This window comes from Tamandua tetradactyla, chromosome 13 (genome assembly GCF_023851605.1).
Source record: "Tamandua tetradactyla isolate mTamTet1 chromosome 13, mTamTet1.pri, whole genome shotgun sequence".
In the NCBI taxonomy this organism is placed as follows: domain Eukaryota; kingdom Metazoa; phylum Chordata; class Mammalia; order Pilosa; family Myrmecophagidae; genus Tamandua; species Tamandua tetradactyla.
Genome location: NC_135339.1, coordinates 55,781,317 through 55,796,323, shown reverse-complemented (window position 1 = coordinate 55,796,323; position 15,007 = coordinate 55,781,317). Strand labels below are relative to the sequence as shown.

The window sequence follows — 15,007 nt, the reverse complement described above, 5'->3', positions numbered from 1 at the left end:
TGTCTGAAAATGTTTTGATTTCTCCCTCATTTTTGAAGGACAATTTTGCTGGGTATAGAATTCTTGGTTGGCAGTTTTTCTCTTTTAGTAATTTAAATATATCATCCCACTGTCTTCTCGCCTCCATGGTTTCTGATGAGAAATCTACACATAGTCTTATTGGGTTTCCCTTGTATGTGATGGATTGCTTTTCTCTTGCTGCTTTCAAGATCCTCTCTTTCTCTTTGACCTCTGACATTCTGACTAGTAAGTGTCTTGGAGAAGTCTATTTGGATCTATTCTCTTTGGGGTGCGCTGCACTCCTTGGATCTGTAATTTTAGGTCTTTCATAAGAGTTGGGAAATTTTCAGTGATAATTTCTTCCATTAGTTTTTTCTCCTCCTTTTCCCTTCTCTTCTCCTTCTGGGACACCCACAACATGTATATTTGTGTGCTTCATATTATCATTCAATTTCCTGAGTCCCTGCTCATATTTTTCCATTCTTTTCCCTATAGTTTCTAATTCTAACCTCTGTCTCTTGAATCTATCATTGTAGGTTTCCATTGTTTTTTTCATCTCTTCTACTGTACCTTTCATTCCCATAAGTTGTGTGATTTGTTTTTTCAGACTTTCCATTTCTTCTTTTTGTTCATTCCTTGCCTTCTTCATATCCTCCCTCAATTCATTGATTTGGTTTTGATGAGGTTTTCCTTGTCTGTTCGTATATTCTGAATTAACTGTTTCAGCTCCTGTATCTCATTTGAACTATTGGTTTGTTCCTTTGATTGGGTCATATCTTCAATTTTCCTGGTGTGATTTGTGATTTGTTATTTTTTGCTGGTGTCTAGACATTTGATTACCTTCATTAGTTTATTCTGGAGATTACTTTCTCTTATCTTACCTAGGGTTTTCTTGCTAGATGAGTTTGTTGTCTATCTGTTCTTTGACCTTCAGTTCAGCTTTTTCTGGACCTCTAGCTTAGGTTTTGTTTAGCAGAGGATAATTTTTCAGTTCTTGTTTTCTTGTTTCTTGCCCTGCTTGTATGGTGCCTTTTCCCTCCCCACCCTTAGGAGGGTCTACATAGGTAATATAGACTCCAGCTAGGTTTTCCCGGACTAAACTGGACTCCTATTGCGGGAAGGAGTCACCTGCATCAGTTTCCCCTGAGGGTGAGACCCAGTAGGTTAAAAGACTTTCCTGTGAGGTCTCTGGGCTCTGTTTTTCTTATCCTGCCCAGTATGTGGTGCTTGTTTGCCTGCAGGTCCCACCAGCAAAAGATGTTGTGGCACCTTTAAGTTTGGAAGGCTCTCCCTGCTGGGGCGTGGTGGAGATGGAGGAGAGGTTGTAGGCTGGTTTTAATGGCTTCAAATTGCTGAGCCCTGGGTTCTGAATTCCTTGAGAGAGGGATTCCACCTGAGTTGGGCTTCACCCCTCCCCTGGGGAAGGCACAGGTGGGAGCCAACCCTGAAAACAGTCCATTTCTGCCTATGCCTGGGGCAGTTGCAGCCTGAGTAGACCTGCCGCTGAATCCAGAGGCAGCCAAGCCTCCATAGAGACAGCCCAAAAAACCTATGTTTCGTCCCCTTTCCTCTTTTTCAGTTAGCCCAATAAGTGACCTCCGCCTTGACCAGGTTCGCCTGATTGGGAGCCTATTTTTAGTAGTCAGAATTTGTTAATTAATGCCACAATTGGTATTTGGTTGGACTCAGTCCTTGCTACTGTTAGAGTGTCTTTCCTTTCCCTCTGGGAAGCTGCCTGTGGGGGAAGGGCACTGGGCACCTGCCGCTGCGGCTTGGAGAACTCAGGGTTCTGGGGTGGGGGGCTCCCAGCCAGTCCAGCTGGTCCAGACTGGGGTACACTGTGTGTCTGGTCACTGTCGTGGCTCTGGGAGCTGTTCTGCACTGTTTCTGGTTATTTAGTAGTTGTTCTGGGGGATGAACTAAAACGCACACCATGCTAAGCTGCCATCTTGGCCCTGACCTAGGTTACTAACATTTCTGACAGTGCACCAGAGTAATACATTTTACATCACCACCCTCTATACCTATACATAAAAAATCAGAACCAAGTTTCATAATAATACCTTGCTGTAATTGATGAACTCTGATATTCTATTCTCATTTCTGTTCTACCTCTACCTTATTTAATGTTTTAAATTTCTTTCTCTTTTCTTTTTCTTTTTGCATGGGCAGGCACCGGGCATTAAACCCAGTTCTCCAGCATAGCAGGTGAGATCTCTGCCTGCTGAGCCACAATGGCCCTCCCTTAAATCTCATTTGAACCCACTGAATTGATTTGGAAACTCACTAATGGGTTACAAATGGCAATTCGGTAAACATTGCTTTAGCTATTTTGCAATAGGGCAAAGGGGAGTGGTACTCATGCACAACAGATTAGCTAGAAAACTACTTATAATTTCCTATTTATAGAGAATCTTGTCCTCGCCACCATCCAGGGGAGCTTAAAATTTTAAGGTTTTCGTGAAAAGTCTTGATAAACATTGCTAATTTCTCATCACAGAAGTCAAAACGCTTTTGAAAAACGACAGAGCAGATTACATTGCAGGAATACAGGCCAAGAGGAAACTGGGATTACAGGGGGATGCTAAAAACAACAGAAACTGAAAGTTAGAACACAGCTTTCATCTAAATCTTTTTGTTGTTGTCATTTTAGGAAGCTTGATAAGTATTTAAATGAAATTAAACAACTGGTATCATCTTAGTAGTGGACATGAAAAACCCATGGAGAAATTTCTGTAACAGAAACAGCCAAGTAAGTTGTTGATGAATTGTTTTGATTTAAAAATAGAAATCCTTCTTTAAACATTTGAAAATGATAACATGGATAATAAAAGGGCAATAAGCCCTCCTCATCTGTTAATAGTTTATAGTTGGTCAGGCATTTTACTCAGAAAGATAACAGGGAGAATTCCACACTTAAAGTAGTTTTGAAATATTAAAAAATAGAAAAAAAAACTTCTATGATTACAATACTAAGTTACTGTTGAAATAACCATGCCCTAAAACTTTATAATGATTTTATTTTTTGCTATGATTTCCATTTTACAGCTTTGCTGTGCAACTATGTATACTGAGAGAGTATTTGAAATACCTTGTAATGAAAGAAATTGCTGGTGTTATCTACAAATGAAGATATTAAAAATAACTGCAGTTTCTTTGAAGTCCTGCCTCTCAGCAGGTCTTTTATTTTGAGGGACTTTTGTGAAACAGGAAGCTGTCATTGAGATCTGATTTTGATAATGAATTCCTAGCCATGTTTTAATTTACTAATGATAATAAAATATAAAATCATAACAGTACACCTTAGTTTAGAGTATAATGTCTGGTTTGGATACAATTACATTTAAAAGAATTTCCATGACAGTTTCTATGTCATCTTTCAAAAAAACACGATACTACTGAGTCTTTAATTTGCCATTAATGTCTAAACATGTTAAAAATGATGCATGCCTTGTCTGGAATTTGCTGTAGAAAACTTCTTTGGAGAGCAACTCAATCTGGATTATAAAGAGGTGAGAAGTATCAGTGAACAATCACAGAACAAGAATGCTACTGGTAAAATATTAGGTGTGCAGAGGGAGGGAGACTAGAAATTCTGATCTCAGCCACCTAGAAGCAGCAAGAAATGTAAGAACACTCAGAATTCTGTAGAAATCCCGAAGTCGTCTACCTCACAATCACTGTCTAGAATTCATTCACCCCCATTCACACCCCTGCTGACGATTAAACAATTTGGGCTAAGGTGGGATGTGAGCAGTGAGGTCCTTTTTAAACATGCACAAGCACAGTGATATATATGGGGTCATAGCTCATCCCATAGGTACTGGCATATTTAGTGGCTCTGGGAACCACAGTGGAGCACCATCTCATACTTCTGCCTGAGGAGACAGTTTGTTGATGATAGTAATTAATGCAAGTCCAGTTAGGTCTATCCCACCTTATGGTAAATTCGTGCCCTGGTTAGGGAAAATTGGGGCCTTAGCTGAATGTGCTTGTCACAAGGAAGAACCTCCTGTAGAGAGGTGAGGTTGCATTCCCTACAACTGAAACTGGGTGCTTTGAAACTACTGTGACTAATAGAAGAGGAAGCAAGACTCACAATGCTGGTTGAAGCCAAGAACATGAGAAACTGGCATCTTCTTCTTCCTGTCTCTCAGATAATTATTTTTGGGATTCCTGAGCCACATGTAAGGAATCTGATCACCCTGAGACCACCATGTTGCGTTGGCCATTGACAGGTGTATAGATGAGAGAACCAGATAAACCCAGCCTTCCAGTTATCCCTCCCAAGGCAGAAGACACATGAGTGAAGTCATCAGGGCTCAACTTCATATAAATCTTTTCTTTTCATACAAATCTTAAATTGACTATTCTCCTTGGCAGCATGGGACAGGACTCCCAGGATGAGCCTCAACCTGACAATATGGGATTGAGAAAGCCTTCTTGGCCAAAAGGGGAAAAGAGAAATGAGGAAAAAAATGAAGTTTCGGTGACTGAGAGATTTCAGAGTTGGGAAGTTATCCTAGAGGTTATTCTTCTGCATAATATAGATATCCCTTTTTAGTTTATGGTGTTTTAGAGTGGCTAGAGGGAAGCACCTGAAACTGTTGACAAGTATTGCAGTAGCTTTGATTCTTGAAGATGATTATATAACTATACAGCTTTTATAATGTGACCATGTGATTGTGAAAATCTTGTGTCTGAAGCTCCTTTTATACAGAGTATGGACAGATGAGTAGAAAACTAAGGATAAAAAAATAAATAAATTATAGCAGGGAAAAAGGGTAATTAAAATTTGGTTAGATTGAAATGCTAGTGGTCAATAAGAGGGAGGCATAAAGGGTATGATAGGTATGAGTTTTTTCCTTTCCCTTTTTATTTCTTTTTCTGGAGTGATGCAAATGTTCTAAAAATGATCATGGTGATGAATACCCAACTATGTGATGATATGGTGAGCCACTGATCATATATTATGGATGGACTGTATGTGTGTGAAGATTTTTCAGTAAAAATATTTTAAAGAATAAATAAAATAAAAAATAAAAGGAGCACCTTCTCAGTATACTGCCCTATGACTAGTATGGAGCAAATCAATATGAAGGCTCAGCGGCAGAATTCTTGTCTGCCATACCAGAAACTGGGGTCCGATTCCCAGTGCCTGCCCATTCCAAAAAAACAAAAAGTGAATTCTGGATATTTTTCAAAAATAAAGTTCAAAATAATCATGAAGAAAACTATAATCAAAGTTAAATAGTATGGACACTTTTTCTGGAAGTTTCTCTGTTGCTAGCAAGCACATGATTTTGTATAAATTGAACTAAATGTTTACTGAAATATTATGTAGCCAAGAAAATATAGACTGAGGTGCAAGGCAAGAAAAATGTTTATTTGTGGGTCTTAGAATTACAATTTGGGGAACACAGATTTAGGGAGCAGGCCAAACTATGTCCCATCTTGCAGCTTCCAAGCAAGGGTTGTTAAGGAAAAAGATTACATAAATTGTTCTTAAAGATTATAATGGGTAGAGACTTGAGGCTTTCCAAATGCCCTTTGTGGGAGCCCAGGGACAGAGCCATTCCCTGAGTCGTTGTGAAACTCTAAAGTGCACAGCTGCTTGCATGACCTGGGTCAGGGGGTGTTTAACCTGACCTCTTCACAAAGGAAGGATGCACAGATGATCAGCGTAGGCAAGAAACAGACCCTCTCTCCTAATATGTTACTCTATACCCTACTTCCCATTGTAGGAATCATGTTGACTGCTGACCTATAGTCTTTTCCATGACACTCCTCTGCTGTCTTTGTCTGTCTATAACTGGCCTTGTTGGTTCCAGTCTAATCGCGGAACACTTGCACCTTGAGCTCTGGACTGAATGCCACCAGAGCAGCTTCATTCCCTTCTTTTACTCCTGTAAGTAAACTCCTATAATCAAGGTCACGTCTTAGTCCGTGCCTAGTGCTTTCTTTGGTGTCTTGGCTGTTAAGGCCCCTGCAGGCCAGGAAGCCTTTGAAGTTGGATAATTTGCTGATTTCTTTATCTTGCAGCTGTTTTCTGGAGCCTAGATGTCCTCTGAAGCACTGTTGCTTTTGGTTTTGCGTCCCTTGGCAGTGTATGATTTCTGACTGAGATGTGCCTAAGAGTAACTTCCTGAATGACCTCTTGACTCCATTTCATATGTCTTAGTCATAGTAACTCCATTTTGTTTTATCTCCTTTCTCAATCTAAATAGGCTAATTTTGTCATATAGCTACAAGAATGTGCAACAGGCATATAATCAACACCCGACTGGATGAAGAAATATTTTAGTGGCTCTTTGGTGACAGTTATTTTCCACCCTATTAGATCATTTTTAGAATTTTTTAGAATGCTTTGAAATGGCCATGATTATGGCAGGATGCTCCCTACCCAGTTCATTCAGTGAATGCTTGGTAGAACTGAAAGCTGAATCTAGGACAGTGGACGCTTCACATCTGCCAACCATAGTTGGAGAAAAGAAGCAACAACTGCCCATACGACAGCAGTCTGAAGGGAAAGAAGTGTCTTTCTCAGAAGTCATGGGCAAAAATGTCAAATGCAGGACTCTCAAAGTTTTCTCTTCTTCTACATTGCTGACATGAACCATGCTTAGTCCTGCAGAGGAAAGACTCAGACTCAGAGGAAGTGAACAGGGAGGTCCTGAGGAACAAGGGATTCCCTCCATTGCTTCTGTAGGAGAAAAGTGTGGTTCCTAAGCAGACACCGGGAATGTGGGCTTAAGGTGGAAGATGGAGAACTAACTGCCTCCAAGATACACAGTTCAGAAAGATTCCCTGGTCCAGATTTCACAGGTAAGAATATGTTCTATTAGATCAGAATCTAAAAGGAATAAAATCCAAATGCCATTCTTTGTATCACATCATTAAAAAAAAATTAAAAACAATTATCTTTAAGCCAACTCTAGATTTTACTTATAAAGTACCTATAACTGTAAATTACTTTCAAAAAAGAGGGTTTTCTTAATTCAAAAATAACAATTATTTATGTTGGCAGAGTTCTGGGCAGTTTATAAGCACTTTTGTGAATATGTTATCATTTGAATCTCATAAGGAATTCATGAGAAAGGCATTGTTTATTCATTTTTCAAATGAGAAAAATTAAAGGCAAAGCTGAAGATATTTGCCCAAATCCCTTCCTAGAACAAGGTAAAGAAGACTTGAACCCTGCTTTAGTAACTGTGGCTCTTCCACTCTGCAATGGAAAGTTTTTCACTTCGATTAGTTCAATAACCATTTAATAAGTGGTTACTGTGTATCTTGTAGAATCACTTTGGCTTTGAACAGTTAGTTTAAAAGTAAACTATTACCATGTCAATAATTTCACCATAGATAGATAAAAAGGAGTTCTGGAAAGTTTGCCCTGTTGTAATCTTTGAGAAACCAGGATCAAAGAGCTTGTTTATCCCAAAGAAATGCAGTTATCAGCTGTCAAGTCTGGTGCACATAGCTTCAGGACAATTTTGGTACTGGAGAAGATCAATCCCTTTGACTCAGAGAATTGCCTCTTCACTCTGCCTATACCACCTTTCTACAGTGTATCTGACTGGCCCTGTCACTCTTCACAGAAGGAAGAAAGCATAGAAATAATTGTGCTTGCATAGACCCAAGCAGTCACCCAGTGTAATGCCTTAATTCCTTATTTTAGGAGCAGGGAAATAATAACTCAGAGAGGCAAAGACCATTGCACATAGTCACATCATGAGTTAGTGACAGAGCTGCTAGTTGAACGTCCCTTACTCTCTCACATATAAGGGAATGTTTGTCCCCTGAATCTGAAGAAAAGCTTTAAATGGCATTTAAAAGGGGGACACCTTGCTTTTAAATTTGAAATCCTTTATGCAATACAGATTATCCAAAAACATGGGATTTCTGGAGGGCTATGAAATTTCTTGGTAGTCCATCTTACCCCAGATGGAGGTGAATCATGCCCTGTTCAATGCCAGGGAGAGCAAAGGGCTAAGACACAGTGCTCTTTTGTCTGAAATCCTCAATCTAAGTCCCTCAAAAGAAACTGAGCTATTGATTTGAGACATATTTCCTTGCCCTTTGCTCTTGGTAGCCATCAAATTCATTAATGTAGACTATATGAGAATATTAGAGTGCAGAACCCACTTTCAAGATATCCTTGCCAGGATTCTCATTTGTGGGTAGGCGGTGGCTAGGCATATGAATATGCTAAAATAGATAGCAGTAAAGGACACATGTGTTACCAAAAAGGTGATACTTCTCAGTACCAGCTATTGCATACACAATAACTGTAACTTATCTGAGTATTTACCTGCCTGGCAATCTTCCCATCTCCTTCTGAATCTCAGTGATCTATTGTGAGACCATAATTCAGGTTTTGTCTTCTCCTATCATCTGGATTGTCATAGGGATTTCTTCTCTCCTGAGTGAAAAAGATTTCATAACTTCACGGCAAACTGATGTAGAATTTCAGAAGCGGGAATAAAAGTGGCAAATTTAGATCCAATGTTGTATTTAACATGCATATAATATTCTGAAGGAATCCATACTAGTCAAGTAACAGATGAAGCTAGGGACCTAATCTTTCCTGTAATCTAAAATTCTTAATAAATTAATTACATGTCTAGTTTAAACTGTGATGAATTCAACTTTTGTCTTTTTCTTTTTAATTAAATAGCTTATTTTGAGGTAATTATAGATTCATATATGCAGTTATAAGAAATAATAGAGATCCCACAACCCTCTACCCAGTTCACCCCAAAGGTAACATCTTGCAAAAATATAGTGCAATATCACAACCAGGATACTGAAATTGATACAGTCAAGGTACATTACAATTCCATCACAATGATTCTTATCTTGCCCTTTTCTAACCACGCTCACTTCCCTTCCTCTGTCACCCACCCCAACCTTAACCCCTAGGTTCTACTCTTTCCATCACTATAATTTCATCATTTCAAGAATATATAAATGTAGTCATACAGTATGTAATTTCATGCAGTTGACTTTTTTCACTCATCATAAGTCTCTGGAAATTCATCAAAATTCTTGCCTGTATTAACTGTGTGTTTCTTTTGATTGCTGAGTAGTATTCCATGGTATGGATATATCACAATTTGTTTTAAATATTTACCCATTGAAGGACTTCTGGGTTTTTCCCACTTTGGCTATTACAAATTACCCTGCTATGAACACTTCTACATAGTTTCATAGGAACATAAGTTTTAATCTCTCTGGGATAAATGTGATTGTTTGGTTGTTGGTACTTGCAGGCTTAGTTTTATAAGAGACTATCAAACTGTGTTGCATAATGGCTGTACCATTTTACGTCCCTACTAGCAATTAATGAGTGATTCAGTTACTCTGCCTCTTTGCCATTTTTGGTGTTTACCTTCTAATTTTTTTAACTTTTTTATTGTATAGTATAAAATATATACAAAACAAAGAAATTTTTAAAAAAGCAATAGTGTTGAAAGCACTCTTCAGCAAGTAGTTACAGAGTTTGCCATGGGCTATCATATAATCCTCTCAGATTTTTCCTTCTAGCTCCTCCAGAATATAGGACGTTAGAAGTCCTAAATATTTTTTTATCAGCACAATCGACCTTTTTTCTTTCTTTTTGTGACAAATAACATATATACAAAAAGGCAATAAATTTCAAAGCACAAAGCCAAGATTAGCTGTAGAACATATATCAGAGTTTGACATGGGTTACAACTCCACAATTTTAGGTTTTTACTTCTAGCTGCTCTAAGATTCTGGAGAGTAAAAGAAATACCAATTTAATGATTCCACAATCATATTCATATTGGAAAAGGAAGTACAACTAAACAAGGGAGAACATACACTGAATCCTGTGGTGTTGGACTGAAGTTAGGTCCCAGTGTGAACACATAGGCAAGGGGCAGGAACACTAAGAAGGTCCCATCCCCCAAATCCAAGGACACGTTGCCTGCCTAAAATTGAAGATGAACCAGAAAAACAGAGAATACATGCCTAGCTATCCCCACCAAGTTAGCAATGATGAGTAACAAGGTATAGAAGAGTGAAAATTTTCATGGTAAATGAGGTATAGGGACTAAATAAGTTAAAGAAAGCTATGCAAAGCTAAATTAGATTTCGAAATATAAATATGGATTCATGGGACATCCTGGGCATCAAAAGCATGATTGCAATTGATTGAAATATACTGAACTACACACACACACACACACACACAGACACACACACACACAGACACACACAGACACACACACACATATCACTAGTTCACAATGATATTCAAAAAAGATAACAAACAAATCTTCACATGCCATCATTGGAAGTGATTATTTCATCAGCTTCTCATTCTTAAAATTGATAGTTAAAAGCAAAAAGTTTACTAGTATTTTAATCTACTCAATTTATTTTAACCTTTGTCCTCCCATTATGCATTTGTTCATTTATTTATTTTTTGTTTAATAGTGATCAATGACAGGAGTGGTAAGGGGCTTGGCATGTATAAGTTTTTCTCTTTTTTCTTTCTTTTGCTGGAGAGATGAAAACAAAAGTAAAGAGATAAGCTTTTATCTTGTCATTATTTCAAATTAGACAAATGGCCACAGCTGACCAAGAAAAGTCAGCTAATAAATTGCCGAATTCAAAAAATACCATTTCGCAAACTCTATTGAAATAATTGATTTGGAAAAGGATCATCACTGATGTTGAAATTATTTACTGAAGACCTAAGAGTGAACTGGATATTTGTATCCAAAGATGCCAAAGTATCACTCTGTAGATTATTTGCTTTAGGAAAAAAATAAACTTTACAGTGAAATGATCTGCCTGCACCATCCTAATTAGCATCAATAATACAATACATTACAAGCATCAGATGATGAATCCTAATTAACACCTGAAGTTAAAAAAGACAAAGCTGAATTTCCTGCTTACTATTGGTGCAAGGAAGAGCTATGCTGGTTAGGCTGCCTCCCCAAGCATGTCATTCAGCTCATCTTATGTGGTCTGCTCATCCTATTTGGGAAGTGTGAAATTCAGGATCATTGATTGACTGGCAATCAGAGATGTATTAATGGGGGCAAGTCTATCCCTGATTGACGGACTTTGCAGAGATAGGAGATATTATTAATTGGTTGGCTTGTGAGAGCATGCTTACTTAAAAGCAAACTATTTGATAGAATGAACAGGTTTAATACCACTTCCTGTGACTATTTGTTATGATGGTCCTTGATAGCATTCTGTTTATAATAAAAGGAAAAACTTTAGTACATAAGGCATTTGAGACGACATTTATGGAAATTTAAATAATGACTGGCTGTAGGCAACATTCTGGAAGGATTGTTAATATTGTTGGTATGATGATACTACTGTGGTTATGTAGGAGTGTGTCCTTGTGTTTTAGAAATATGTGTTAAAATTTTTCATTTAAAGTTTCAGTTATCCGTAATTTCCCTTAAAGATTTCAGCAAAACTTACACATACATTATGAAGCATATGTGGTAAAATACCAACATTTGTTGAATCTAAATTGAGGATTGATGAGTATTCATTTCACTACTCTTTCAATTTTGCTGGATCCTTGAATATTTTCAAAGAAAAAGGCATATTTTTAGTTCTATTTTAAACCATTCTTTCAACTTTAAGTGATCTCTAGGTCTCATAGCTCACTGCTTGCACTTGAATTGCACATTCTCTTCTCTCATAGTTTTGTTCTGTTTTCTAAACTTACTTCACATATTTATTTTGGTCTTTCCCTTTATAATTTTATTTGAGTTAGGAAGTGTTTGACTGCTGACAGCAGGGACCTCTCAAGATGCCTAAAGGCAATTGGAAAATTTATTATTTTACCTAAAAGCAAGTCGAGTTGTAGGACAGACTTCAGGCTTGAAGGATTCAGCCTCAGTGGTTCAATGAAATATCTGGTACCTTTCTAAGTGCTCTGTTTTGCTTGAAACAAACTCTGAAAACCAAAGTATAGGAGAAGTTTATTGAGTTAAAGTAGCATTAATGTGGCACAGCAACAGAAAGTTATTGTTCAAAAGGCAAGCTTTAACCAGGCAGTATCTATGGCTGCTAGGAACAAAGGGGCAGTGTGGGAATGGGGAGGGGGAACAAGGGAGAGTGAGCTACAGAAGGTGCTTGGGGCAGGTTGTCCTTGGACCATGTTTCATTAATTTTGCAACTTGGACAGAGAGGATATCTCTGCAGGAATGTGGTTATCTAGTGAAGACAAACTTGTTGGTGTCAAAATGACTTGTTTCTTTTCTGCAGGAACAGTGGTCTTAGGAAGCGCCATGAAGGATTATTGGTGTGTCAGCCTGATTCATTTGTTCTTTCTTTCTCCTTTGTACTTCCCAGGATAAAAAGGAAGTTCAAGCATATCATGTTCATTAGTGGAGCTATTAACTATCCCATTTTCAGTTCCTGTTGTCCATATTGTATAAGTTGTCTGGAACTAGTTCACATGTCCTATCAGGACACCACAACATACAAAGGAAGACTAGAGACTGTTCTTGCAACTATCTCTTAAGAGAGAGACACTGCCATGACCACCCTTCCAGGCTTCTCTCACATCTCACTGGTTAGAATTCTGTCAAGTGCTCATCACCTAAGCCAATCACTGGCAAGTAGCTGGGCAAACTTGAAACAGTTAAAGCCTGACCCTGGTATTTGAAGTGGGTTAAATTTTAAAAAAAAGCAATAGTTTTGAAAGGACTCTTCAGCAAGTAGTTACAGAGTTTGCCATGGGATATCATATAATCCTCTCAGATTTTTCCTTCTAGCTGCTCCAGAATATAGGATGTTAGAAGGCCTTCCACTCTATGTTTTATTACTCTTAACAATTAACCAGTATCCCACACTCTTTTCCTCCCACTGTCTGTTTCACGTGCCTGTCAAAAGTCCAACCCATCAATCGTCTTCCTCTCTGCCTGCACTTGAGCTACTTGATCCCAGCTGGAGGAGCATGGAGCCTAGCATGCTGGTATTATTTTCACCATCCCCAAATGCATTCTCAGTTTTGCCAAACAATCCTGCTGTGTAACCTAACTCAACTTGCTCCATTAGACTCCACAATTTTTCTAAATGAAACTCTCCTCAAACGTCCTACTCTCAACCATCTTCCTTTTCCTTGGGTGATGTGGACTTCCATCTGACAGAGAAAATCAGAACCATTAGAAGGGAACTCCTGCAATTCTCCCCCACTAAATTTATAGAAATAGAAACTTAGCTATGTCCACGCCCTGTGATTTCTCTTTCGTGTCTACAGTTGTGGAAGAAGGGCTCTCCGTCTATATAAAGTAACCTATTTCTGTGGCATGGATCCTTTTCCTCTCATTTTTTCAGGGATCCTCCTCAAATAATGTTATCCTTTTCTGCTTTATCTTCTTCCTCTTCCTCCCTACTGGTACCTTTCCATCAGCATTTCAACATGCTTAATTCTCTTACAGCATATAATCCCTGTCCCCAAATCCCAACTTCTACTGCTCAATTGTAACTTCACTGAAGGGTTTGCAAATAAGAAGATTAATTAGCACACTTTAATGCAAAAACCTAAAAAATCATGTAATATGCAGTTTTATTACCTGATAGATTTGTCTACAAGTCTTTTAATTCCCTAAAGTTTTTGCCTTATGTTTGGCAAATTTGTTATTGGGTGCATACACTAATTGTACTATCATGTGTTTTTGATTAACTGATCCTACTGTCACTATGAAATGCCCCACTTTATCTCTGGTAATTCTCTTTATACTGGTAGTCTACTTTGTCCACTATTAGTTGAGCCATACCAGCTTTCTTAAGATCAAAATTTGCATGGGAAATCTTTTTCCATCCTTTTACTTTCTACTTGTTTATTTAAACAACACATGGTTGCTTCTTTTTATCAAGTGCAATAACCTCTGCCTTTGAATTAGGATGTTTATCTCACCTGTATTTACTGTAATTTTGTCTATGATTGTATTGTCTACATCTTGGCATTTAATTTCTACTTGCACTTTTTCCTCTGTTAACCCTTCCTTATTTGCTTTAATCAAATACTTAATACCATTCTATTCTATCTCCTCTAAAGACATTATAGTTAGGCCTTAATGCATTTTTGTTATTCCTTTTTGGTTGTGTGTGTGTGTGTGTGTGTGCGCGTGTGATTGATTTAGAGATTACAATATGTATCTTTAACTGGTCACATTGTAATATGTTAAAATATTTTATTAATCATGAAACTTTAAGACATTTACAGCAATATTTTTTATTTTCATATGTTGACTCAATAGATAAATTTGGAGGAAATGGAAATCTTAACAAAATTTAGTCTCTTATCCATGAATAATGTATTTCCATTTGTTCAAGTGTTCTTTCATTTCTCTCAGCAATGTTTTTGGTTTACAGTGTAGAGGTCTTGCACATCTTAGAGCAAGATTTATTCCAAAGAATTTTGTGATGTTTGAGGTTACTATGGATTATTTTTTAAATCTTCATTTGTCCATTATGTGCTTCTAGAATACAATTTGTCTTTGCATATATATCTTTTATCATGTGACCTTTTATATTTATTTATTAGTCCTAGAAGTCATAGAGTTTTTAGTGATTTCTATGTAAACAATCATGCCATATTGTTGTGAAGACCATTTTACTTATTTCCAATGTACAATCTTAGGGGAAAAGCATTTGATATTTCACCAATAAGAATAAAGTGCCTGGATGAGGTTCACTGTGTAGTAAGCTTGTTTCCATTTTGTTGAGCTTCCTGGATTTCTAAATCCTTGCAGTGACCAAATTTGTCACTTCATGTACTTGATGAAGCCAGCATAACTCTAATGCCAAAATTTGGCGCAAAATTGCAAAATAAAATAAAATTTCAGACCAAACATTTGATATGGAAATATCGACATAGATGCAGAAATATTTAACAAAAACATTGGCTAATCAAATCCAGACTACAGAAAAGGAGAATGCAACATAACCAAATAGAATTTATTCCAGTAATTCACAGTTGGTTCAATTTGTAAGA

The 15,007-nt window shown here is 37.5% G+C and overlaps 2 protein-coding genes across 2 annotated transcripts in view; one reads left to right on the top strand and one right to left on the bottom strand.

The window, feature by feature from the left end:
- Positions 1-4,232, bottom strand: part of LOC143653404 (cytochrome P450 2C42-like) — a 70,350-nt gene extending 66,118 nt beyond the window's left edge. The window contains 3 exon segments of the mRNA XM_077124457.1: positions 2,429-2,549; positions 2,552-2,584; positions 4,100-4,232. Coding sequence (XP_076980572.1) covers positions 2,429-2,549; positions 2,552-2,584; positions 4,100-4,232 — 287 coding nt within the window.
- A 2,404-nt stretch (positions 4,233-6,636) lies between these two features.
- Positions 6,637-15,007, top strand: part of LOC143654026 (uncharacterized) — a 79,123-nt gene continuing 70,752 nt past the window's right edge. Inside the window, exon 1 of the transcript XR_013161643.1 lies at positions 6,637-6,825. The gene's annotated coding sequence lies outside the window, so the exon portion shown is untranslated. The remainder of the gene's footprint in view (positions 6,826-15,007) is intronic.